This window comes from Aulonocara stuartgranti, assembly GCF_965226115.1.
Source record: "Aulonocara stuartgranti genome assembly, chromosome: 17".
NCBI classification, from domain to species: Eukaryota; Metazoa; Chordata; class Actinopteri; order Cichliformes; family Cichlidae; genus Aulonocara; species Aulonocara stuartgranti.
Genome location: NC_138953.1, coordinates 39172365 through 39196556, shown reverse-complemented (window position 1 = coordinate 39196556; position 24192 = coordinate 39172365). Strand labels below are relative to the sequence as shown.

Here is a 24192-nt window from a genome sequence, read left to right as displayed (position 1 = left end):
GTCTTAGCTGTGTTGTGATTATTTTGGATTGTGTCACAACTAAGCGACCAAAGTTAAATTTTTGAGTCAAAGATAAAGACAACGGTTGAACCGTACAGGTACAGAAATTAGCGCACAACGTCTGAGAGACACTTTGGAGTGACTGTACAACATGATAGATGATGCTTTACAGCAGAATATAAACTTTATCACATTGTAACAGCCCAGAGTCAACAATTTAGCAACTGTATGATGATGTCATGTCAACCTGACATCAAAGACCTGACAGGGACTAGAAAGAGAGAGCAGATTTCTCCTGTTTTGGCTTCCTGTTAAATCCAGAATTCAAAATCCTGCTCCTCACATACAAGGTCTTAAATAATCAGGCCCCATCTTATCCTAATGACCTTGTAGTACCATATCACCCTATTAGAGCACTTCGCTCTCGCTCTGCAGGCCTACTTGTTGTTCTTGAGTACCGTAATTGTCGGGCTATAAGCCGCTACTTTTTGAACCCTGCGGCTTTTAGTCAGGTGCGGCTTTTCTATGGATTGTCCGTGATTGTTGTCATATCGTAAGACGATTTGTTTTGTTTGTTCCGCTGTTGTACGGCACTACGTTGCCTGGCGGAAGGGCATGTGATCAGACACACAGTATCGGGGTTCAAGAGTGGTATGTTGGTCACATCTCCATCCGCCAGGCAACATAGTGCCGTACAAGTAGCGCGAAAAACAAACTTCAAAGTAGCGCTACGCGTTCAGTGGGAGGCGTGGATGACGAGGGGCGATAAACTTGCGAAAAGCAAGTTATGCTCAACTCCACCGGTGGAATCTGACAGCGTGGAAAAGTGTGGAAACATCCACGATCACCAACGGATTTCAAAGGGCTGGACTGCTGCATGATGGAGAGGAGGACACCGCCACGGCCCTTCTGAGGGTGTTCGACTCTGACAACGAGGATTTCTTTGGTTGGTTTTGAAAGTGACAACGAAGGAGAGAAGCTGAGAGTGGATGACGTAGCCATCCTGAACCTGTTCGTTTCCGACACTGGAGAAGAGGACTTTGGTGGTTTCAGTGCGCAGGAAGAAGAGAAAGATGGTGAATGACTGACTTTTCTTCTTGTTAAAGCCGTGTCGCTGCACCTGAGCCTGAAAGGTAGTCTGAATCTATTTTTCTGGTGTGCTGTAGGTTACTGTTATGTACTACATTTGTTACTCATTTATGAAGCACAGTACATGTTTTGTACTTGTAATTACCGCTACTTTTACATATACCTAAAAAGTTATGCAAATATGTACCCATAACTTGTTTTTCGAATTATTAATAAACTGGAATGTGTTTATTAGGCTGCCGGGGATTCCCATGATGCATTGAGTTTTTCCTTTCCAGTCACCTTTCTCACTCACTATGTGTTAACAGACCTCTCTGCATTGAATCATATCTGTTATTAACCTCTGTCTCTCTTCCACAGCATGTCTTTATCCTGTCTTCCTTCTCTCACCCCAACCGGTCGCAGCAGATGGCCCCGCCCCTCCCTGAGCCTGGTTGAGCTGGAGGTTTCTTCCTGTTAAAAGGGAGTTTTTCCTTCCCACTGTTGCCAAAGTGCTGCTCATCGGGGGTCATATGATTGTTGGGTTTTTCTCTGCATCTACTGTACAGTATAAAGCACCTTGAGGCGACTTTTTTTGTGATTTGGTGCTATATAAATAAAATTGAACCAAAACCTCTGTGGAAGATTTCCAGGGCACTCCTGAATCTGTGCCTTGAAGAATTCAGACAGTTATGAAAGCAAAAGCAGGTCCAACCTATTATCAACAAGGTGTGGGTGTATAATCAACAACAGCATAGCTTCAAAATGATTTACACTATCAAACATTTGTAAATGTAATAATTCGGATGTAATAATTACTTTTATTTGATATTGCACATGATTATCATTAATCTTCTTTAACTGATAAGGATACGAAGAATCTAAAGACTTCACGGCAGACGGAGAAAACTTATCTCTGAATGGCCTTCGAGTGTATCTGTGATCAGAAGCTTTGCGTACGGCGCTCGGGTCCACGTGTGGCACGCTCCGTCAAGATCGGGGATGTTTTGTGCAGCAGTGCTGTGCACGCATATATAATTTGTAAAATCAGCGTTTATCTATTCATATTCGATTTTTATTACAAAACGGATACGGTACGTACAAGTGTGGCATTACATTATGAGAAAAACATATGTACAAATCGTAAAAAAATACATCTTGGCACCAGCTGTTGGGTGGATCATCGCGCTGGTGACGTGAGTTTCTGCCTGAGGCGTTCGTGCGCCAGTACCTGAGCACCAAACCCGAACAGTGACGCCTCCACTTTGGCAACTGATGGCGCAAAAGTGGGACCCGTCTTCCATTTTTCGTGTTCGAGCCCTTCCCAAAGAAGTTAATAATAGGTTGATGTAAATGAAAGAGAAGCTAATATGTTGTACTCTCTGAACCGGTGGCGTTTCGGTTTGGAAGAGTCGAATCTAACGTGTCTTATAAATAAGTCTGAAGAGTCAGGAGATGACTGACAGAGGTTTGGGAGGTTTCCAGGGATTAGAGCTGATAAATAGTTGGTAAGTTTCCTCATGTAAACATCAGGCGTCCTACTTCCTTACACCTTCGGGGCCGTATGCACCCGCTGGCCTCTCGCACACACTCGATAATCTTTTTCCAGTCTGTTTACTGATGCGGTCGCATCCACTAACTCTCACCATGCCACTTTTTGCAGCACTGCACTCAGAGGACGCAGCCACTCGGGTCATTTAAAGTGTTTTCAGTAGGGGTAGGCAGAGACAGCGATGTAGACGATGAAGGTCGTCTGGTACTCGATGCCTCCGTCTTCACTGTAGGACAGGGCTCGGACCTTCATGCGGTACGTGTGGGGCTCTCGTAGCGGCCGCGTGGTGAACAGCACTCCCTTTAGGTTCTCATCTCGCAGAGCAAACGGCAACGCGAAATCCTCGTCCACCACCAGGAAGGAGGTCCTGGGGTGCATCACTCCATCCTGTGTGTAGGCCACCAGCCTGATGAGGTCCTGGTTGGCTGCGATGCCAAAGGGAAGCGACAGCAGCTTGTACTCCAAGGCGTACGGGCTCAGTGCGCACTCCAGGTCATTTGGCTGGCAGTTTCTCAGACAGAACCTACAAAAAGAAAAAAGTTAATTTTGGTTGAATATGGTGCTGGTGGGCCCAGGAGGCAGAAAACAAAGGTTTGGTGTAAAGGCGATGTGAGAAGCCCAAAGAAGAAGGTTTTACACAGAAATCTGCTACAATTTGAAGAGAAAACAACCCGCCCCCGTACTTATATCTGTAGGATATGATAAAATATGATCACTTTGTCTCAAAGTTCAGAATGATCAGGTTTCATGTATGTGTGCAGGTTTACCCTGTGACCGGGTCCCTCTGGTAGTTTGGGGGACAGGGGGTGTCAATACACTGGTAGCTTCCTCTCGTGTTGAAGCACATTCGATTCACTCCACACTGGATGTTCTGTTCCAGGCACTCGTCTGTGTCTGCGGCAGATACAGCAAACAGCTACAGTAAGCACAGGTCACACCTCGCTTGAGGGTAAATTGCATGAGTTCCAGTGAACAGGTGGATTGCCGGGTAGACAAAGCGAGCACACCGAGGTTCTCACCTTGACAAGTCTTGCCATTGGTCATGAGGCGGTAACCAGCAGGACAGAGACACCTGTAGCTTCCTGGTGTGTTCGTGCACTCGTGCTGACAGGTGTCCCTCACTTCACACTCGTTGATGTCTTTTTGATGTCATGCACACACAAAAACAGCCACAGAGGGATACACAGAACATCAGTTTTCCAGACCCCACTGCAAATTCTCAGGCAGTAATGAAATGCTGAACTTTCCTCTCCCTCATCTCAACCCTGCCTCTTCTCCATAGTTACCTAAGCAGCGGTGACCCCTGGGCTCAAAGCCCTGCTGACAAGCGAGGACGCCCTGATGTGAGGAATGCACACGCGTCTCTCTGCGGCTCCGACTCCTGTAGCGCCCCGACGCGGGGGCTGCGTAGGAGTGGTAGCTCTGGGAGGCCAAGTTGTGGTAGAGCATCTGGCTGGAGCCGCCGCCGGGGGCGGACTGAGACGTGCGGTAAGTGTACGAGTAACTTTCGTAGCTGGGCAGCCGCTCAAGCCCAGCGCAGGACTTGCCGTCCCCCAGCAGGTGGCGCCCAGGAGGGCAGGCGCACTTGAAGCTGCCGGGAGTGTTGATGCACTGGTGGGCGCAAGGCTGCGGGAGCCGCTCACATTCATTTACATCTGCCCTCGGCACAGAGAAAGACCAGCACCAAGAAAAGGTGGATAAAAGGTTGGAAATGATGCAGAAGTAAAGAAAAAAGAACAGAGTGATGAGAGGAGCACAGGAGGAGGTGCAGGCCATGAAAGAGGAGAAGGATGAGGGGAGAAAAGGGGATATGCAAGTTACCCCGCTGTATAACAATACATTTTCATGTCAGGGACACAGAAATGTATTGAAACTACAGGTTTAATTTGAATGAGAGAATCACTCCATCTCATAAATAACAAAAATCATAATTTTCACATTTTATCTGAAGAAGTACATCAGATATGAATTATGTTAAAAAAACGTTCCCAGTTCATTCAGACAGAGTGTTAATGTCCCAGCAGCATCAGGGTACATACGCCATCACAAAGCGACGCCAGGAAACAGCCAGCCCCAAACATAAAGGTGCTGGAAACACTTTGATAGATCCGAACTGGAGGGAATGAAAAGGAGGAAGTGACAGACAGAGCTGTGAGGTGACGGTGCTGGTCTTTTTACAGTTGGTGTTTTATGTATTCCTTTCCCTCCTTCCTGTTTCCCTAACAGCTGTCTAACACCGTAGCATCATCTTGAGCTGGCAAAGCCTCTGATATCATGCAGCATTGTTTCTTGACAAAAAGCAAGATATTTTTTTTGTTTGCGTTTAATAGAAAGAGTTAATCAGCTGTTCTCAGTGAAGCATTTGGTCATGTGAGCAAGCAGTGGCGCGATATGATGACAGCAGCTTTTTAGGCTTTCTGCAGAAGTGAGTGAGTCAGCATCAGAAAGAAGAAAGTGCATTTCTTGAAGCAAGCAAGCTGATGCGAAACATAAGGAAAGAGCACTGCATTTTTATTTTACTGCTCAGGATGTTTCATGCTTGGCTAAGTAGCCCAAAGTAATCAGAATGACACAGCAGCAATGAGGGTTTGATGTTATACCGCACTGGATTCAATTCAAGGCAGAGACACGTACCGACGCAGGGCCGCCCTACTCCCTGGGATCTGTAACCACGGGGGCAGGTGCAGTGGTAGCTGCCTCTGGTGTTCTCGCAGATCTGGTTGTATCTGCACTGATGGGTACCGTCTCTGCACTCGTCAACGTCTGCAACAGGCCACAAGAGACGAACATGCATCATCTTATTAATCACAATATGCTAATCAAAAAAATGCAAGAAACACCTTTTAATTAGAGGCTGGCATCTAGTCGGTTAAACTTCTGGGCTATCGATGTGGTCAGTTACATAGCAGAGGGGGTTGTTAATCAGTCTCAGCAGCTTTGGTCTTAATGAAATTAACAAGAGCTGCAAACAGGAAGGGTTTCACACATGGAGGCCTCTGACTTTCCCCCCTCCTTATATTTCCTGACTGTTTTTCACTAGTTTTGCGTTTGGCTAGGGTCAGTGTCACTGCTGTTAGCGTGACGTGATACATGAACCCTGCAGAGGCTGCATTGTTGTCCGGCTCCTCCAGGACGACACAGAAGATACCAGAAGATTGACAGAGTCTCCCAGCTCAGTTTCAAGAGCATGGAGGAGAATCCAGGAGACACACAGTTACTCTGGGAGAGCTGGACAGGGCCGTAGAAGATCCTTAACCCATCAGCGGGACAGGAAACTGCTACTTTGTGTGGAATTTTTTCATTTCCAGGCTTGAATTCAGCCCTCTACCTTGATCCTTCCACTCCTAACACATTACCCAGTCTGTATCGGTACAGATATGCTGCATGATTATTTCCCCCCACTGAGAATAGATGTGTTTCTCTACATTTTCTAAACAGCGTATTAGTAACTACTCTACAGTACTTCAGTAGCACTCACCCACACATGTTCCATTGCCACCCTTGGTCATACCACTGGGGCAGAGGTCAATACAGATGTAACCACCGCGAGTGTTTTTACACTGCTGATCAGAGCGGCAAACCCTCTGCCTGCACTCGTTGATATCTGCGGTGAACAGAGGAAAAAGGGAAGTTTGTGGCTCCAGGTTTAGTGATAAATTGTCTTATTTTACGTAGAACATCAATGGAGAGGAGCGCCTCTCTCACCTATGCAGCGCCTGTTCCTGAGATGAAATCCTGGCTCACAGGCGCAGCGGTAACTACCGACGGTATTCAAACAACGTTGATTACACGGATTTGACTCCAGGCACTCGTTCACATCTGAACAACACAAACATGTCCCACTATTATTAGAAAGTCAAATCGATTAAAAAGGAAAGGAATGCCCTTTACGTGTACAATCAAACCTGTACAGCTGTAGCCGTCAGCTGTTCTCCTGAAGCCACGCCCACAGCGCGTGACGCATCTGTAAGAGCCGATGGTATTCTCGCAGTCTTCTGCGTCGTGGCACACATTCCCACCTAGCGAACACTCGTCGACGTCTAGGAGAGAGGAGAGAAGAGGCTTAACGGTGATTTGCTGCCGCGTCGGGTCAGTAGGCGGCGGAGAGTTTTGTACCCTGACACGTCCTCCCGTCGGCTGAGATGGCGAGGCCTCGGGGACAGGAGCAGTAGTAGGTGCCCATCGTGTTGTGGCAGGCATGTGAACACGGATTCCCAACCTCACATTCATTCTCATCTGCAGCACAAAGATAAACACGAATACGAACAATCAGAAACGATCAGATGTTCTAATTATGAATCCATGAATACATCATTTTTAGGTGCAGTTTTTCGTGGTTTGGGGGTAAGTATACGTGTGTTGTGATTAGCATTACCTGCACAGTAAGGCCCGGCAGCCACCAAAGTGAAGCCACGAGGACACTGGTTACTGCGATCACCTGGAGTCACGTTAACAAACTTTAAATTTCGCTTATGTTTGGTGAAAGTGCAACAAAGTATTAGGCAATAGAAGTTGAAACATCTTTTGCGTTCACCTTTGGAGATACTAGCTTGTATGCTGTACTCCAACACCTCCTCCAGTGGGTGGTAGTGTGCACTGATGGCTGCGGCCCTCAGCGTTTCCACCAGGTAGGGCATCTTCCCCTTGGACGGGTCATAGGAGACAGTGTGGTTCCAGGTGTAGGGCACACTTTCCTTGTCGATGCTGAACATGCGAGTGGACAGAGCGTAGAGCTGACCCGGTCCCGTCTGGATGTAGTCCTCTGTGTAGTCCTGGGAAAAAAACACAACAGAACATTGTGCATTTTTATTATTCAGTTTGGCGTCTGTCAGCTGGACCTTAATTTTAGTTTGTTTCCTTGCAATGTGTGACATTAGACTTTAAATTGTTTTTATTGGGTTAAACTGAGTTATTGTGCGTTTATATGAATCTATGAGGTATACAAGACGGGGGACTTGATTTGCTGGTGGGAAGCTTAGAGATGACATATGGCTAAAAAAGAGAGAGAGAAACAAATAATGATAAATTGATGTTTTCTAAAATAGAGGCGTTCACTGTATTCGATTTCCAGTCTTTTCTATGGTTTAAATTTCCAGAAATGCAATAAAACCGTTTTGTAAATATACATGAACTGATGTGTTTTGGTTGTAAACAGGCTGATAAGCATATGCATATTTCTTTCAGTCCCTATATTAGTTTATTAGCTGGCTTCATAATATTCCCATTGCCTATTTGTGTACCTTGATGCCGATGAGAGCATGTGAAGGCAGCTGCAGGATGTGTCCGCTCACAACGATGTCCAAAAGCAAAGCGCCGTCAGAGTCCAGACCCCTGACGATGTGGGTCATCCTCAGGATCTCGCCTGCCAACACGCAGTCGCGTCACATATCTTTACATATAAACAGCTGTTCAAAGATTTCATGCCTCCGTGTTGAACCCATGAAATCCTACCTGTGGCAAACTCCACCTGCGTCTCCCGCCTGAAGATACCTCCTGTTAGCGTGTAGCCGTTGACCGCCTCTCCTACTTCATGCGCAGTGGTCCAGTAGACGGGGTTCAGGATGGAGATGAGCTTCCTCATTGCAGGACCTTGAATCAATTTAAAGGTCTTAGATTTATTAGGAGTTCAAGAAAACAGCTGACTTTTAGATGGAGGCAGGAATTAGAGAGCATCATACAACATCTAAAAGCAGAACAGTGATACAACCAACGAGCTAATGGAAAACTGACCTAACGTCCTCGGTACATTAGAGATTGTGGCTTTGATGATTCTGCTGCCAAAGCTGTCGGTGATGGTGGCATTGAGGATGGAGACGCCGAACTCGATATCGTTAATGTTCCCTATGATGCTTCCTCGGGCCTTCAGGGGCCCACCTGATCAAAAGAAACGTGTCTTTAAATGTAAATACAGCAAATGAACACAGAAGCTTTTTTTAAGAGATACGTTACCTGGGCAGGCCTGAGTGTTGCACCTGGACAGCTGAGTAGAGTCTCCTGGACACGGCCGACCACCGTCACTTGGAGACGGACCGTCACAGAGCCGAACACGTGTCCTCTGTCCTCCTCCGCAGGAAGAAGAACATTCTCCCCATGGCTGCCATGAACCCCAGGTACCATCAACTGCAAAATACAAACAGTACAGGTGTACACATCAACACACAAATCACGGCAATGGAGCAGTCGTAGGGGTAATTTAGTCTTACAAGGGAACCAATAACACACGCCTGACCGTGCCGCAGGCTGACTCACCGGGGCACTTGACGGTGCTGCATCTTTGTATCTGTGTATCAGCACCTGCACAAGCTCTCCCACCGTAGGCGGGTCTGGGGTTGTCACAGGTCCTGTAGCGCCTCATCTGACCTCCGTTACATGTCTTGCTGCAGCTGCCCCAGCTGCTCCATGGACCCCAGTTACCACTGACTAACACACAGAAGTGCAAAATGACAGATTCACAAAAGAAAAGATGCAGAAATGAGCGTATCTAAGCAGTCAGTAGCAGTTCAGGTATCTCACTGGGGCAGGGGTCGCTGTTGCAGAAGTCGATTTGCACGTCGTTGCCCTCACACTGTCTGCCGCCGTGCTGAGGGGCGGGGCTGGCACAGAGGCGTGTCCTCTGTCTAGTACCCCCCCCACAGGAAACACTGCAGGCTCCCCAGCTCACCCAGGACGACCACTTTCCATCCACTGGAGGACACAAAGTGTATAAAACTGAAATCTGCTTCGTTTAACGAATTCCTAAATCCAGGCTGGAGCGGAGATTTTTCTCGAAGCATAATCGCGTCCTTACCGGGACAAGGCTTCTCCTTGCACATTTGTGTTTGGGTGTCTGTGCCCACACACTGTGACCCATCGAACGCTGGAGGAGGGTTGTTGCAGAGACGGATCCTGGACTGCACGCCCCTACCGCAGGTCTCGCTGCATGGGCTCCACGGTAGCCAAGAACCCCAGTTACCTCCCACTATAAGAGCATAAACCTACAGTCCATCATACATATATGTATATACACAGCAGAATAAAGCAACACAGTGCTGCTAGAAAAAAACCCCAACAGATCTGCAGTTTAACAACAGGAAAAATTCATGGAAATCAGAAAAGAAAGTTTAATTAAATTTGGAAATGACATAAAAAAACATTCATATTTGTTTCATGAATATTATTAGATCTGTTTGTCCACACAGGCTAGCCTGCTACGTGAAGTATAAGTAGAATTAGGCAGCAAGTCAAGATGTGTGCAAACGCCCAAAGAGCTGGAGTTTCATCAAAAACTAGAATATTAAGATATTTATACTGTAGCAAACACCCTCAAATTAAAGTTCTCTTTAATGACAGTGGTTCTCTTGTTTTTAACTGTGTGTGCCTGCGCATGCAAATGCATTTCCTCACCTGGACATGGCCTGACCCTGCACATGACCACGTCCACTGCCTTCCCCTCACACGGCCTGCCTCCATGCTGAGGCGGAGGACTACTGCAGGTCCGGACCCTGGTTCTGTTGCCCTCACCACATGTACGTGAACACTCCTCCCAGAGAGACCATTCTGACCAGTTACCATTCACTGTGGAGGGACGAGAGATTTGGTTCCGCATGTGACATTTGCACACGGTCTCCTTTGTAAACACTTGGTTCTAGGCCCTGTTTCAGTCTCACCTGGGCAGGGTTTCCCCTGACAGCTGCGTGTCTCTGTGTCTGATCCTGCACAGTGGCGGCCTCCGTTGGCAGGTAAAGGGTTGTTACACTGCCTGAGCCTCTTCTGGTTACCAACACCACATGACACACTGCAAGGACCCCACTCTGCCCACTCCGAGAAGCCGCCATGGACTGACAAGAACGTTAATTAACTTTGGCACTTGGCGTTAGGTCCCTTTAGACACCAAAATATTGAAAGCATGCATATGGACCGATTTTGCCATTTCTGAATGCAGATGTAAGAATAAACTAAAAACTGCTCACCCCGTATGGTAAGAGTGACCTTGACCAGCACTGATCCAAGCAGGTTTCTTGCCACGCATTCGTACTCAGCTGTGTCCTCCTTTTGCGCACTGATGATCCTGAGGGAGCCATTAGATAAGGCAGAGAAGCGGTTGTTGCCCAGAAGGGGGCGCCCCTGGCGAGACCACTCTATCATGGGCGTAGGCTCACCCTCCGCCTGACAGTTGAGCACAGCCGTGGTTCCGGCATCCAGCACCGTCTCCACGGGTTCTACAATGATTGCGGGTGCACCTGGAAGAGCAGCGTGCTTCTATCACATCTATCACTGCTACAAAAACGCTATAATTAAAAGTGCTGCATCCTGACACGGTTAAACACTCACTGTGTAAGGTAAGTGTGACACTTCTCTCCACCACACCAGCGTCATTTGTCGCCACACACATGTAGTTTCCCGCATCTTCACTCTGCCACACACATTGTAAATGAAATCACCGTGACCTTTTCCAAAGCTCACCTTTGTCTTACACAAAAGAGCTGTCTTCCTACCACTGTGCCATAGATGGCCAGGGAGCCGTTGTCCAGTTGACGGATTCGGTAGCTGATCTGGATGTTTATTCCATTTTTGCTCCACTGGATGGTTGGCAGCGGGTCTCCTCGAACCTCACAGTTCAGGATTGCATTCCCGCCCAGGGGTTCAATGCGGTTGGAGTGAAGGTCCCCATCGATGATCGGAGGCTCTGAAGAACAGGCAGATCAGGTCGAGTGTAGAGCAGCTTAGAGAGATGCAACAGCATCAAAATAGTTCATGAAAGCATGCTTTTACCTTTGACATAGACCAAGGCCAGCGACTTGATGGTTCCCACATCATTTTCTGCCACACAGGTGTAGGTGCCGGCATCGTCTTTGCTCACTCTCTCGATCACCAGCTCACTGTGACCGTTCGTTTGATCGTAGTGAACTGAAGCATCAATGGCAGAAAAGAAATAAAATGAAATGACAAAGATTAAGAAATAACGAAAGGAAACCTCTCCGTTTACAACGATTCATACCTGGGATGATGTTGTTATTAAAGGCCCAAGTGATTCTGGGTAGGGGGATGCCACTGACTCCACAGAACAGCGTGAGGCGCTCTCCTTTGTTCAGGGCCACATCCCCAAGAAGCTCAGTGAAGATGGGATGAGTATGAACCAACAGGGTGACGGTCCAACTGTCCTGCCCGACTGAATTAGTGGCAACGCAGGTGTAACTTCCTGCATCTTCAGGCTGGTTCACCAAAAGGCGGGGGCAGGGTGAAGGGAAAAGGAGCATATAGGTCAAACTCGTGTGTTAAATATGATCAAAACAAAATACTATTCAGTGTTTCTATTTTTTACCTGAGCACTGTCAATAACCAGCTCACCAGATGGCAGGATCGTATACTCCCCCGCGCTTTCGCTGACAGGACTACCGTCCTTTTCCCAGGACAGTTTTGGCTGAGGGACGCCCTCTGCCAAACACACAAGCTGGACATGACTGTTTTCCACCACCACGACCTCCTGCTCTCCACCACGAATGAACGGAGGAACTGCAAGAGATTAGGATAAAACCAAGTCACCCTTTTTTATCTTTGCTTTGCTATACACTCCCGATTAAAAGTTTAAAACCAGTTTAAGCGTCGTTTTCAGTAAATTGCATGCTCAAAAAATGTTTTATCTCACTCCCATTTCTTCTTGTTGCATGTTGAAGCTCCACTTGGAACCTTGTTAAAATCCAACCATGCAAAATAGGATTTTTTTGCCATTTTTCAAGTGGTCTTAAACTTTTGATTGGGACTATATGTCTGGATGTGAGTATAAAATCTGAATGATGCTGTGTTGAAGAAGCAGAACTACTGGAACCATCCATGCATCCATGCATCACCCATCCATCTTTATAGAAAACGTTAACACCACAAATGTAGTGTGATGTGTCAAATCACGTCATTTCAATGACTGGAACCTACTCTGCACAGTAAGGCTCATTTCCAAGTTGACAGTGCCCGCTGCATTGGCAGCAGTGCAAGTGTATCTCCCGGCATCGCTCGGCTGAATGAAGGCGATCTGCAGAGATCCTGAACTGAGGACCCTCAGGCGTACGGTTTCACTCAGCACGCGCCCGTCTTTGTGCCACGTGACCGAGGGGGGAGGGGAGCCGTCAGCTTGGCACCGCAGCGTCACGGAGGAGTCCACAGGTGCCAAATATTCCCGAGTGTCTGAGCTGATCACTGGAGGGACTTCAGGTGCAAGGAGAAATGTGTGGGGTTAGTACATTAGTATATTTGTTGACATCGTGGGAAACCTGAATTTCAGTGACTTTGGGTGCATTTTGTACACAACTGGTATTATGATCGTGAGGTTGAAATTTCAACATAAAAGTACCTACCTTGCACTCTGAGTCTGGTCTTGCCGAGCGCTGTGCCAGCAGGGTTTTGAGCCACACATATGTACATTCCAGAGTCTGATAGTGATGCCTTGGAGATCTGCAGACTTCCATTCGGGAGTATAGTGGACCTACCACCTAGCACGAAGCCAGAGCCAAAATTTCACGACTGATTGCTTACACCAACTGACAAAAACACAAAATTATTTACCTGTAGTGGGTATGTTGATGCCCTCCTTCTGCCAGGTAATGGTAGGTGTGGGTGAGCCTGTGGCTCTGCAGGGCAGACTTACGGGGTTATTCAGGATCACATCCAGTGCTGATGGATGGGACTCAATCACTGGAAGCTCTGAGGAGAAGGTTTGGAAAGTAGTGATGATCAAGAACAAAAGAATAAACCTCCAAATAAAAAAAATTAAAAAAACAAGCCTCTCAATCAGAATCAAGAGCTCTAAAATAAAAATGATTTAAGCGGTGAACCCTGAAGAATTCGTTTTTTACCCTGGACTGTGAGCTGCACGTGGCGGTGGGTGGAGCCTGCAGCATTCTGAGCTGTACATGAGTAGCGTCCAGCATGAGCTAGCTCGGCTGAGGTGATCTCTATCGGACCTGAATGCAGATCGACACGAACAGCAGATAAAATATTTAAAGACAGGCATCAAAATCCTCCTCGACATCTTATCTACAGCTAAAATACACACAAAGTAACCTGACATGTGCCCTTTAGGAGATGCTTGTCTTACTTTTTGTTGTATTTGTAGTCAAATTTAAGGCCATTAAAAAGGGAATTTTACGTTTTAATCAAACTTCGGTTCGGTGATCTAAGGAGCTCGGGGGGGAAAAGCGTCTGGACTTATTTAAGCTTCTGACCTTTTCTGTGCATCTTTGCTGACTTGAGGAAATAATCACATGTTTTAAGAGCTTTCTTTACATGCGTGTGTTCCTTTTGTTTCCCTTCTGGCTAAAAGGGGAACATGTTCTGCCCAGTGATGTAGGATCCTGATCACTCCAAGTCTGTGTTCCAGAGGGTGGAGGTACTGGTCCATGTGTGTGGGCTTCTGGTAAACTTCAATGTTGAGGTTTCCATTCCCTTCAAAGCCCACGGCACAGTCCAGGAATGGCAAACTGCCATCTTTGTGTCTTCACAGGTGAACTTTATGTTTTTATCCACTGAGCTGATGTGAGCAGTGAAGGATTCTACTTCCTGGATTTAGATTTTGACCCAGGTGTCATCAACATACCTGTATGGGAGACTTTTTCCCCACTTCCTCCATGTTAAGTTTGGCTACAATAGGTGACACCAGGGAGCCCACTGCACAGCCATGTTTTGTCTGTAAAATCCTTGTTGTAATTAAAATATGTGGCGGTGAGGCAGAGCGCAAAATCTGAGTGAGTGAGCTTGTTCTGTTTTTTCAAGGAGCTGTCTTGTCTCAGTAAATCACACGATAGGATGGAGCTAGGTCTCACAATGGGTTCACCCAAACATTGGCTGATTGTGACCCACACCCGTTTTTACACTATGACTCATGTGATTAGGCAAAGGATCAATAGGGGGTCCAGGACCCTCCTGGGGACACTCCCTTTGGTCTTAAAATCTGGGACTCCACCAGTTGCTCTCAGAACTGAAGAAGGTGAAACGTCTTCAAGAAACTTAAAGTAGTCCAGACGCTTTTCTGTCCGAGCTCCTTAGACTACGATGACCTAGATGATAGAGAACCTTCACTGACACTTTGGTTTGGTGAGTTCATCAGCAGTGGGTATATTTAAAACATACCTGTTGCCAGGATGCTATATCCCAGACCCTCTATGGGCAGCTTCATGCCAGCTTTGCTCCAGTGGATTGTGGGCTCCGGGATGCCAGACGCAGTGCACGGAATGACCACCGGGGACAGCCTGGTCACAACTAACTCTGTGAGTTCATCTGCTATTGACGGAGGAACTAGAGGAACAGATGCAATATGAAAATCCACAATGTAGAATAAACTCGCACAGATGAACGATCCATTACTTATTAGAAAGAAAATTAACTTAATTAACACAAAACAAAAGGAATCTGTAAATAACTGTTGTGTTACCCACCGTTCACAGTCAGGTTGATGGATCTGGTGTCTTCACCTGCCTCGTTAGAGGCAGCGCACTGGTACACAGCCGTGTCCTCCACTGTGGGCGCTATAACTACCAGTGAGCCCGATGACAGTAATCTGGAAACGATTAAGAGATGGCGTTAGTATTTCTATACACTTAAAGTGAGCCGGTTTTGTTTTTTTCTGAGACAAATTTGAATATATTTCACTAGGAAAGAGAAGGAGAAAACTCCGACCTGTATATGTTCTGGTTCTGGTCTGTGTTTATAAGTCGGCCATTTTTCCTCCAGCTGACAGTGGGTTTGGGTATGCCTGTAGCCTCACAAGACAGAGTGGTCTGAACGTTGACTATAACTGTGACATTGGTGCGACCATCAGCAATGGAAGGAGGCACTAAAAGACAGGAAGCAGTAGTAAAGTAACTGTCATTTGAATACATCTATGGTACATATTTGCCACCAGTGTTGGGAAGGTTACTTTTAAAATGTATCCCATATATATATATATATATATATATATATATATATATATATATATATATATATATATATACACACACACACACACACAAAACACCCAGCACGCCCCTGCGGGCGGTTTATCCTTCAAGCTCGGGTCCTCTACCAGAGGCCTGGGAGCTTGAGGGTCCTGCGCAGTATCTTAGCTGTTCCCAGGACTGCGCTCTTCTGGACAGAGATCTCCGATGTTATTCCCGGGATCTGCTGGAGCCACTCGCCTAGCTTGGGAGTCACCGCACCTAGTGCTCCGATTACCACGGGGACCACCGTTACCTTCACCCTCCACATCCTCTCGAGCTCTTCTCTGAGCCCTTGGTATTTCTCCAGCTTCTCGTGTTCCTTCTTCCTGATATTGCTGTCATTCGGAACCGCTACATCGATCACTACGGCCGTCTTCTTCTGTTTGTCTACCACCACTATGTCCGGTTGGTTAGCCACCACCATTTTGTCCGTCTGTATCTGGAAGTCCCACAGGATCTTAGCTCGGTCATTCTCCACCACCCTTGGGGGCATCTCCCATTTTGACCTCGGGACTTCCAGGTTATACTCGGCACAGATGTTCCTGTACACTATGCCGGCCACTTGGTTATGGCGTTCCATGTATGCCTTGCCTGCTAGCATCTTGCACCCTGCTGTTATGTGCTGGATTGTCTCTGGGGCATCTTTACACAGCCTGCACCTGGGGTCTTGCCTGGTGTGATAGACCCGAGCCTCTATGGATCTTGTGCTCAGAGCTTGTTCTTGTGCTGCCATGATTAGTGCCTCTGTGCTGTCTTTCAGTCCAGCTTTGTCCAGCCACTGGTAGGATTTCTGGATATCAGCCACCTCCTCTATCTGCCGGTGGTACATACCGTGCAGGGGCCTGTCCTTCCATGATGGTTCCTCGTCTCCCTCCTCTTTCTTGGGTTTCTGCTGCCTGAGGTATTCACTGAGCACTTGGTCAGTTGGGGCCATCTTCCCAATGTATTCTTGGATGTTCGTTGTCTCATCCTGGACTGTGGTGCTGACACTCACCAGTCCCCGGCCCCCTTCCTTCCGCTTAGCGTACAGCCTCAGGGTGCTGGACTTGGGGTGAAACCCTCCATGCATGGTAAGGAGCTTTCTTGTCTTTATGTCAGTGGCTTCTATCTCCTCCTTTGGCCAGCCTATTACCCCAGCAGGGTACCTGATCACGGGCAGGGCGTACGTGTTGATGGCCCGGATCTTGTTCTTACCATTCAGCTGACTCCTCAGGACTTGCCTGACCCTCTGCAGGTACTTGGTGGTTGCAGCCTTTCTAGCAGCCTCTTCATGGTTCCCATTCGCCTGCGGGATCCCCAGGTACTTGTAACTGTCCTCTATGTCTGCAATGTTGCCGTCTGGTAGTTCAATCCCCTCAGTTCTGACTACCTTCCCTCTCTTTGTTACCATCCGACTACACTTCTCCAGTCCGAACGACATTCCAATGTCATTGCTGTATAGCCTGGTAGTGTGGATCAGTGAATCGATGTCTCGTTCCCTCTTGGCATACAGCTTGATGTCATCCATGTACAGGAGGTGGCTGACAACTGCTCCGTTCCGTAGTTGGTATCCGTAGCCAGTCTTGTTAATGATCTCACTGAGGGGGTTCAGGCCTATGCAGAACAGCAGTGGGGACAGAGCATCTCCTTGGTAGATCCCGCACTTGATGGTGACTTGTGCTATGGGCTTGGAGTTGGCCTCTAGTGTTGTACGCCACATCCCCATTGAGTTCCTGATGAAGGCTCTTAGGGTCCCATTGATCTTGTACAATTCTAGGCATTCCAGTATCCAGCTGTGGGGCATTGAGTCATAGGCCTTCTTGTAATCAATCCAGGCAGTGCACAGGTTGGTCAGTCTGGTCTTGCAGTCTCGGCTGATTGTTCTGTCTACCAGTAGCTGGTGTTTTGCGCCTCTGGTGTTCTTGCCAATTCCTTTCTGTGTCCCGCTCATGTATTGACCCATGTGCCTGTTCATCTTAGCCGATATGATGCCTGACAGGAGCTTCCATGTAGTACTGAGGCAGGTTATTGGTCGGTAGTTGGAGGGGACCGGTCCCTTCTTGGGGTCCTTGGGGATCATTCATTCATATATATATATATATATATATATATATATATATATATATATATATATATATATATATATATATATATATATATATATATACATACACATATACAGTGGGGCAAAAAAGTATTTAGTCAGCCACCGATTGTGCAAGTTCCCCCACTTAAAATGATGACAGAGGTCAGTAATTTGCACCAGAGGTACACTTCAACTGTGAGAGACAGAATGTGAAAAAAAAAATCCATGAATCCACATGGTAGGATTTGTAAAGAATTTATTCGTAAATCAGGGTGGAAAATAAGTATTTGGTCAATAACAAAAATACAACTCAATACTTTGTAACATAACCTTTGTTGGCAATAACAGAGGTCAAACGTTTACTATAGGTCTTTACCAGGTTTGCACACACAGTAGCTGGTATTTTGGCCCATTCCTCCATGCAGATCTTCTCGAGAGCAGTGATGTTTTGGGGCTGTCGCCGAGCAACACGGACTTTCAACTCCCGCCACAGATTTTCTATGGGGTTGAGGTCTGGAGACTGGCTAGGCCACTCCAGGACTTTCAAATGCTTCTTACGGAGCCACTCCTTTGTTGCCCGGGCGGTGTGTTTTGGATCATTGTCATGTTGGAAGACCCAGCCTCGTTTCATCTTCAAAGTTCTCACTGATGGAAGGAGGTTTTGGCTCAAAATCTCACGATACATGGCCCCATTCATTCTGTCCTTAACACGGATCAGTCGTCCTGTCCCCTTGGCAGAAAAACAGCCCCATAGCATGATGTTTCCACCCCCATGCTTCACAGTAGGTATGGTGTTCTTGGGATGCAACTCAGTATTCTTCCTCCTCCAAACACGACGAGTTGAGTTTATACCAAAAAGTTCTACTTTGGTTTCATCTGACCACATGACATTCTCCCAATCCTCTGCTGTATCATCCATGTGCTCTCTGGCAAACTTCAGACGGGCCTGGACATGCACTGGCTTCAGCAGCGGAACACGTCTGGCACTGCGGGATTTGATTCCCTGCCGTTGTAGTGTGTTACTGATGGTGACCTTTGTTACTTTGGTCCCAGCTCTCTGCAGGTCATTCACCAGGTCCCCCCGTGTGGTTCTGGGATCTTTGCTCACCGTTCTCATGATCATTTTGACCCCACGGGATGAGATCTTGCGTGGAGCCCCAGATCGAGGGAGATTATCAGTGGTCTTGTATGTCTTCCATTTTCTGATGATTGCTCCCACAGTTGATTTTTTCACACCAAGCTGCTTGCCTATTGTAGATTCACTCTTCCCAGTCTGGTGCAGGTCTACAATACTTTTCCTGGTGTCCTTCGAAAGCTCTTTGGTCTTGGCCATGGCGGAGTTTGGAGTCTGACTGTTTGAGGCTGTGGACAGGTGTCTTTTATACAGATGATGAGTTCAAACAGGTGCCATTCATACAGGTAACGAGTGGGGGACAGAAAAGCTTCTTACAGAAGACGTTACAGGTCTGTGAGAGCCAGAGATTTTCCTTGTTTGAGGTGACCAAATACTTATTTTCCACCCTGATTTACGAATAAATTCTTTACAAATCCTACCATGTGGATTCATGGATTTTTTTTTCACATTCTGTCTCTCACAGTTGAAGTGTACCTCTGGTGCAAATTACTGACCTCTGTCATCATTTTAAGTGGGGGAACTTGCACAATCGGTGGCTGACTAAATACTTTTTTGCCCCACTGTGTGTGTGTGTGTGTGTGTGTGTGTGTGTGTGTGTGTATATATATATATATATATATATATATATGTGTATATATATATATATATATATATGTGTATATATATATATATATATATATGTGTATATATATATATATATATATATATGTGTATATATGTATATATATATATATATATATATATATATATATATATATATATATATATATATATATATATATTTCCATCTCCCGTTTCTGCTCGGTGACATCTCGTACTTTTCGACTCCTTTTCTCCCTCCCTCGCTCACAGACACATCACGGGTATGGCAGTCCATTCTCCCTGCGGCACGGACTACACTACCCATGAGGCTACATTCTTTAGAGCGATGCCTGCAACACTCTGCCTGTTGCCTTCATATTAAATCATTTTTGTGAATAATTTTTTTTAATATTTCTTTACGTCATTATGTGGCCGCAAGTCGAGGTGACATGGGCCGCGAGATTGAGACACAGACACGAGAGCCTCTTAATGCGCGTTTTGTTTGGTTGCCACCGGCGTGGACACCCAAAATCTAGAGTTCATAGCCTTACTTTCAACAAAGTAACTGTATTCTGAATACCACTTAAAACGGTAACTGTAACAGAATACAGTTACTCGGCGGTACATGTATTCCGTTACTCCCCAACACTGTTTGCCACCCACCATATACTTGCAGATCCACTCTCTTGCGTTGAGTTCCAGCCTGATTGGTTGCCATACACAGGTAGCGACCGGTGTCTGTCACCTGAGTGGAGTTGATGCGCAAAGACCCATCCTCAGCAAACGTGTACCTGCACACGTGTTCACAACATGAGTGAAACCCTGAATCTGCCAATGTGAAATATCTCTGTGAAGGTTGAAGAACTATGATAAAAGTTTGAGACGAGGAACCTACCTGGGATTGTTTCCTGCCAATATTGCTCCATGTTTCCTCCAGGTGACCTGAGGTGGTGGGACTCCACTCACTACACATTCAAGCACCGCTGGCTTGTTGACGTGCACCGACACTGACTGGGGTCCGTCCTTGATAACTGGGGCCACTGAAGGGACAGGTGTTACTGGTTTTTGAACTTTACTTAACTCCATAACTAATAAAGGAGGAATTTATTTCTATAAATACATAAGCGTACCATTGACAGTCAGGTTAAACTTGCGCGTGGTCTGGCCAGCGATGTTACTAGCCACGCAGGTGTACTGAGCTCTGTCGCTGAGCTCTGCCATGTTGATCTGCAAGTAGCGGCCACCAGACAGAACACGCACACGAGCAGAGGCCTGCACAACGGGGCAGATAAGGTTATTTACCTCACCAGGTATCATCGTGTTGCTATTCTTCTTTTGTTTGACTTCTGACCTGCAGTTGTTGGCCATCTTTGAGCCAGGTCAGCGTTGGAGGTGGAACAGCATCAGACTTGCACTCTAAGGTCACCTGTCTGTTCTGCAGCACTGAAACATCCCGAGGTGTACTCTCTCCCACAATGTTAGGAGGAACTGAAAAGGCAGACAAAAGAGCTCTAACCGTCTGTAGCCCACGATCAATCAAACTGTGCACACATGTGCATGACAACGAGAAACATTTCTAAGCAATTCAATAACTGCAACACTGTAACTTCCCTTTTGTATTTGTAATGGAACCAATTTAATTGAAATTTCCATAAATTTAAATAGTTTGCATATTGCAATTTGCGCTAAACGTCTATGTTACCCACCATGCACTCGAACTAGGAAGTCCTTGTCATCATCTCCCGCTGGACTGTTTGCTAAGCAGGTGTATCTGCCTGTGTCCTCCAGCTGAGCATCAAAAGTGTGAGAACAGTGGAAAAAAAACACACAAAAACCATTCATGTACACTCTCTGGCCTCTTTTAGACACACCTGTTCAACTGGTATTTAATGCAGATATCTAGTTAGCCGATCACATGGCTGCACAGTGCATTTAGCCGCAGTCAAGCTCAAACTGAGCATCAGATTAGGGAATACTGGGATTTTTCCACACAACCATGTCTACGGTTTACAGAGAATGGTCAGAAAAAGAGAAAATATCCATTGAGCATCGGGGCAAAGGAGAAGTGCCAGATGGTCTGGAGAGAGAACTACATCATGGATCATCTGACAAATGTGTAGCAACTGCACGACGCTATCATGTCAACATGGACCAAAATCTGAGGAATAATTCCATCACCTTGTTGAATTTATGAAGAATTATTAAGGCAGAAGGGATGCAAACATCTAGCAAGGTGTACTAATAAAGTTTCCAGTGAGTGTTTATATAAAAATCACACGATGCTGTATGAGCAACAAAATTTCACTTTAACAGTCCCGAGTCTCTGACCTGTGCTGAGGCCACACGGAGCACCTTTCCTCCCTGGAGGAGGCGCAGGCTGTCTGTCTGTGGGAGCGGGCGTCCATCCTTGAGCCAGGTCAGAGAGGGCGTAGGTATACCCGTGGCCTCACAGTGGAGCTCCAGGACATTATTAACCACCACAGACACTTCTGCAGGTACACCAGAGCCCTCGATGCGCGGAGGATCTTAGAAAGTACAAGTAACGTTTCTTTAGTCGTCCATGCATCAGCAGCTGAAGCTGGATAATGGAGAGCTACAGTCTGATTGCACTCACCCATAACTTTCAGGTTGAAGTGACGGCTCGCTTCACCAGCAGTGTTGTTAGCCACGCAGGTGTAGCGTCCCGTGTCGCCAACCTGAGCCCGTCTAATACGAAGGTTGGTGTTCGAGTTTAGGAGAACGACGTGGCGGTCGGGGACTAGAGTCGCTCCGTCTTTGAGCCAGGAAACGGTGGGCGTTGGGGTCCCATCAGCAATACACAGCAGAGAAGCCAAGTTTCCTGCGACCACAGTCACATCCTCTGTGCTCCCTGCTCCATCCAGACCGGGAGGGACTGAGGAGGGTAATTTAACAACTCGTTAGCCTTTGTTTCTCAGTTTGCCTGGAGGATATCTGAAAAGTATGAATAAACATGAAAGCTATACAACTCTAGAACATGCGGCCGCTTGCAGTTTCTTGCTGACGTAGCAAGTTTTCAGACTCACCGTGCACCTGCAGGTTATAATGTTTGTTGTCCACTCCTGCCCTGTTTGATGCAACGCAGGTATATCGTCCACCATCAGACACCTGGGTGCGCGCCACCCTGACAGGAAATTTGTACGATGTGTAAATTTAAGAGGTTTCCTATTTAAACCAATCCCCCATTTTTCAAACCTTTTCAATCTTCAATGACGACATTGTTTTGATGATTTGGGAGATTTTAAAGCCAGAGTCGAGATAAGAATGTTTCAGACTAATACATTTGCATATTTCAAAAGAAAGAAATTCATCCTCCGCGCACTGTCTGCTGACGTACCGAAGCACTTGCCCAGCAGAGAGGAGACGTATGTGTGAGGAGACTGGCAGAGGCAGGCCGTTCCTCAGCCAGTTTAGCTGAGGCAGGGGAGAGCCTGTTGCGACGCACTCGATGCTCACAGAACTGTCCAGAACTGCTGCGAGCTCCTCAGCAGCCGCACTGTTGCCTACGATCACAGGCGGCACTGGGAGACGGGAGGCAGGATCCGTTATATAAAAGAATATTTGCGCCAAAGATATGCGTTACGTTTGAATCCTGAGTTGAACCCACCATACACGTTCAGATTAAATATCCTGTCCTCTTCTCCTGCAGCGTTGGTGGCCACGCAGGTGTACTTGCCGCCGTCAGCAGTCTGAGCTCGTAGTACAGTGAGTTTGCTGCCATTTCCACTGATCCTGAGCATACATACATATATTTGTAAAATATATGTCTTGTATATGTATTTTTGTGTGTATTGCACATTGTGCTATTCTTTACCTGAGCCCCTTGCTTCCCGTACTGTTGATGGCTTCCCCGTCCTTCAGCCACTGGATGGTCGGAGTTGGGGTTCCCTGAGCTTGACAGACCAACTGAATGGTTTGATTTAGCAGGACTCCCATCTCACTGGGTAGCTCTGATCCAGAGATACTGGGAGGAACTAAGAGCAAATTACCCGGGTTAGCATAGCTGTGTGTAACATAGCTGCAAAGAGTGAGCAAATGTCATATTAAACCCAGTGGATTAAGAATGGGATGCAGCTCAAGGTCATATTGATAAAGGCAGATGAGCGAATATGTTTGGCAATATAGTGTATCTAGAAAGGCATTAGCAGGGTTTTAAAGATAAAGATGTCCATCTACCTTGTATGGTTAGGCGGTACCTCTTGTAGGCCTTGCCCTCCACGTTGGAGGCCACACATGTGTAAGTGCCGCTGTCAGAGAGCTGCGAGCGTGCGATCTGCAGTTTGCTGCCCCCTGAGAAGATGTGCATCTCCAAAGACTCTGAGTTCTCTAAAGGAAATATGAAGTTCGTGTGTTTTTTTAATAAAAAAAGGACAACATTAACAGATGAAAAACCTTTTTTGTGGTTCAGTTAAACCTGCACACAGGTTTACCTATGGTGCGCCCGTTTTTCAGCCAAGTGAGCGTGGGTGGAGGGATTCCACTCGCGTCACAGTTAAAGATGACCGGATTACTGATGGTTTCCACAACTGTCTCCTCTGCTGGGCCATCGATACTGGGAGGTACTGGAGAAAGAAGAAATTTAAAGACATATCTTTAATAATATTCTGCAGGTGGACACTGGTTGAAATAGGTTCCTGGTGCATTTTCAGATTTGTAAAAATGTAAATATTTAGGAAAGACTACCATAGATGTTCAAGTGGAAGTGCTTGTCCACTTGCCCGGCAACATTGGTGGCCATGCAAACGTACTGTCCTGTATCAGACACCTGAAAAATACAGACAGATGCAAAACAGATAAAAAACATATAAATAGTTAATTCAACACT

General features: G+C 46.6%; 1 protein-coding gene across 2 annotated transcripts in view; it reads right to left on the bottom strand.

Moving 5' to 3' along the window:
* Window positions 1-1869: 1869 nt before the first annotated feature.
* hmcn1 (hemicentin 1) overlaps window positions 1870-24192 on the bottom strand; it is a 97227-nt gene continuing 74904 nt past the window's right edge. The window contains exons 61-107 of one of the 2 annotated variants that reach the window (XM_082511068.1): window positions 24051-24132; window positions 23798-23929; window positions 23544-23693; window positions 23182-23341; window positions 22975-23099; window positions 22705-22888; window positions 22394-22491; window positions 21964-22242; window positions 21678-21874; window positions 21056-21137; window positions 20701-20837; window positions 20480-20621; window positions 20245-20389; window positions 20013-20140; window positions 15266-15422; window positions 15025-15146; window positions 14720-14884; window positions 13447-13554; window positions 13157-13294; window positions 12949-13083; window positions 12530-12799; window positions 11922-12112; window positions 11598-11811; window positions 11372-11506; window positions 11095-11285; window positions 10931-11012; window positions 10570-10839; window positions 10267-10437; window positions 10004-10174; window positions 9408-9578; window positions 9134-9304; window positions 8870-9040; window positions 8570-8740; window positions 8351-8494; window positions 8072-8209; window positions 7861-7982; window positions 7155-7392; window positions 6996-7058; window positions 6737-6856; window positions 6526-6660; window positions 6326-6439; window positions 6099-6224; window positions 5255-5383; window positions 3907-4275; window positions 3640-3759; window positions 3388-3514; window positions 1870-3143 (exon numbers count right to left, since the gene is read on the bottom strand). In XM_082511068.1, the coding sequence (XP_082367194.1) occupies window positions 2777-3143; window positions 3388-3514; window positions 3640-3759; window positions 3907-4275; window positions 5255-5383; window positions 6099-6224; window positions 6326-6439; window positions 6526-6660; window positions 6737-6856; window positions 6996-7058; window positions 7155-7392; window positions 7861-7982; window positions 8072-8209; window positions 8351-8494; window positions 8570-8740; window positions 8870-9040; window positions 9134-9304; window positions 9408-9578; window positions 10004-10174; window positions 10267-10437; window positions 10570-10839; window positions 10931-11012; window positions 11095-11285; window positions 11372-11506; window positions 11598-11811; window positions 11922-12112; window positions 12530-12799; window positions 12949-13083; window positions 13157-13294; window positions 13447-13554; window positions 14720-14884; window positions 15025-15146; window positions 15266-15422; window positions 20013-20140; window positions 20245-20389; window positions 20480-20621; window positions 20701-20837; window positions 21056-21137; window positions 21678-21874; window positions 21964-22242; window positions 22394-22491; window positions 22705-22888; window positions 22975-23099; window positions 23182-23341; window positions 23544-23693; window positions 23798-23929; window positions 24051-24132 (7557 nt within the window). In that variant the 3' untranslated portion in view covers window positions 1870-2776. The remainder of the gene's footprint in view (window positions 3144-3387; window positions 3515-3639; window positions 3760-3906; window positions 4276-5254; window positions 5384-6098; window positions 6225-6325; window positions 6440-6525; window positions 6661-6736; window positions 6857-6995; window positions 7059-7154; window positions 7393-7860; window positions 7983-8071; window positions 8210-8350; window positions 8495-8569; window positions 8741-8869; window positions 9041-9133; window positions 9305-9407; window positions 9579-10003; window positions 10175-10266; window positions 10438-10569; window positions 10840-10930; window positions 11013-11094; window positions 11286-11371; window positions 11507-11597; window positions 11812-11921; window positions 12113-12529; window positions 12800-12948; window positions 13084-13156; window positions 13295-13446; window positions 13555-14719; window positions 14885-15024; window positions 15147-15265; window positions 15423-20012; window positions 20141-20244; window positions 20390-20479; window positions 20622-20700; window positions 20838-21055; window positions 21138-21677; window positions 21875-21963; window positions 22243-22393; window positions 22492-22704; window positions 22889-22974; window positions 23100-23181; window positions 23342-23543; window positions 23694-23797; window positions 23930-24050; window positions 24133-24192) is intronic. The other variant, XM_082511069.1, reaches the window with a different exon arrangement.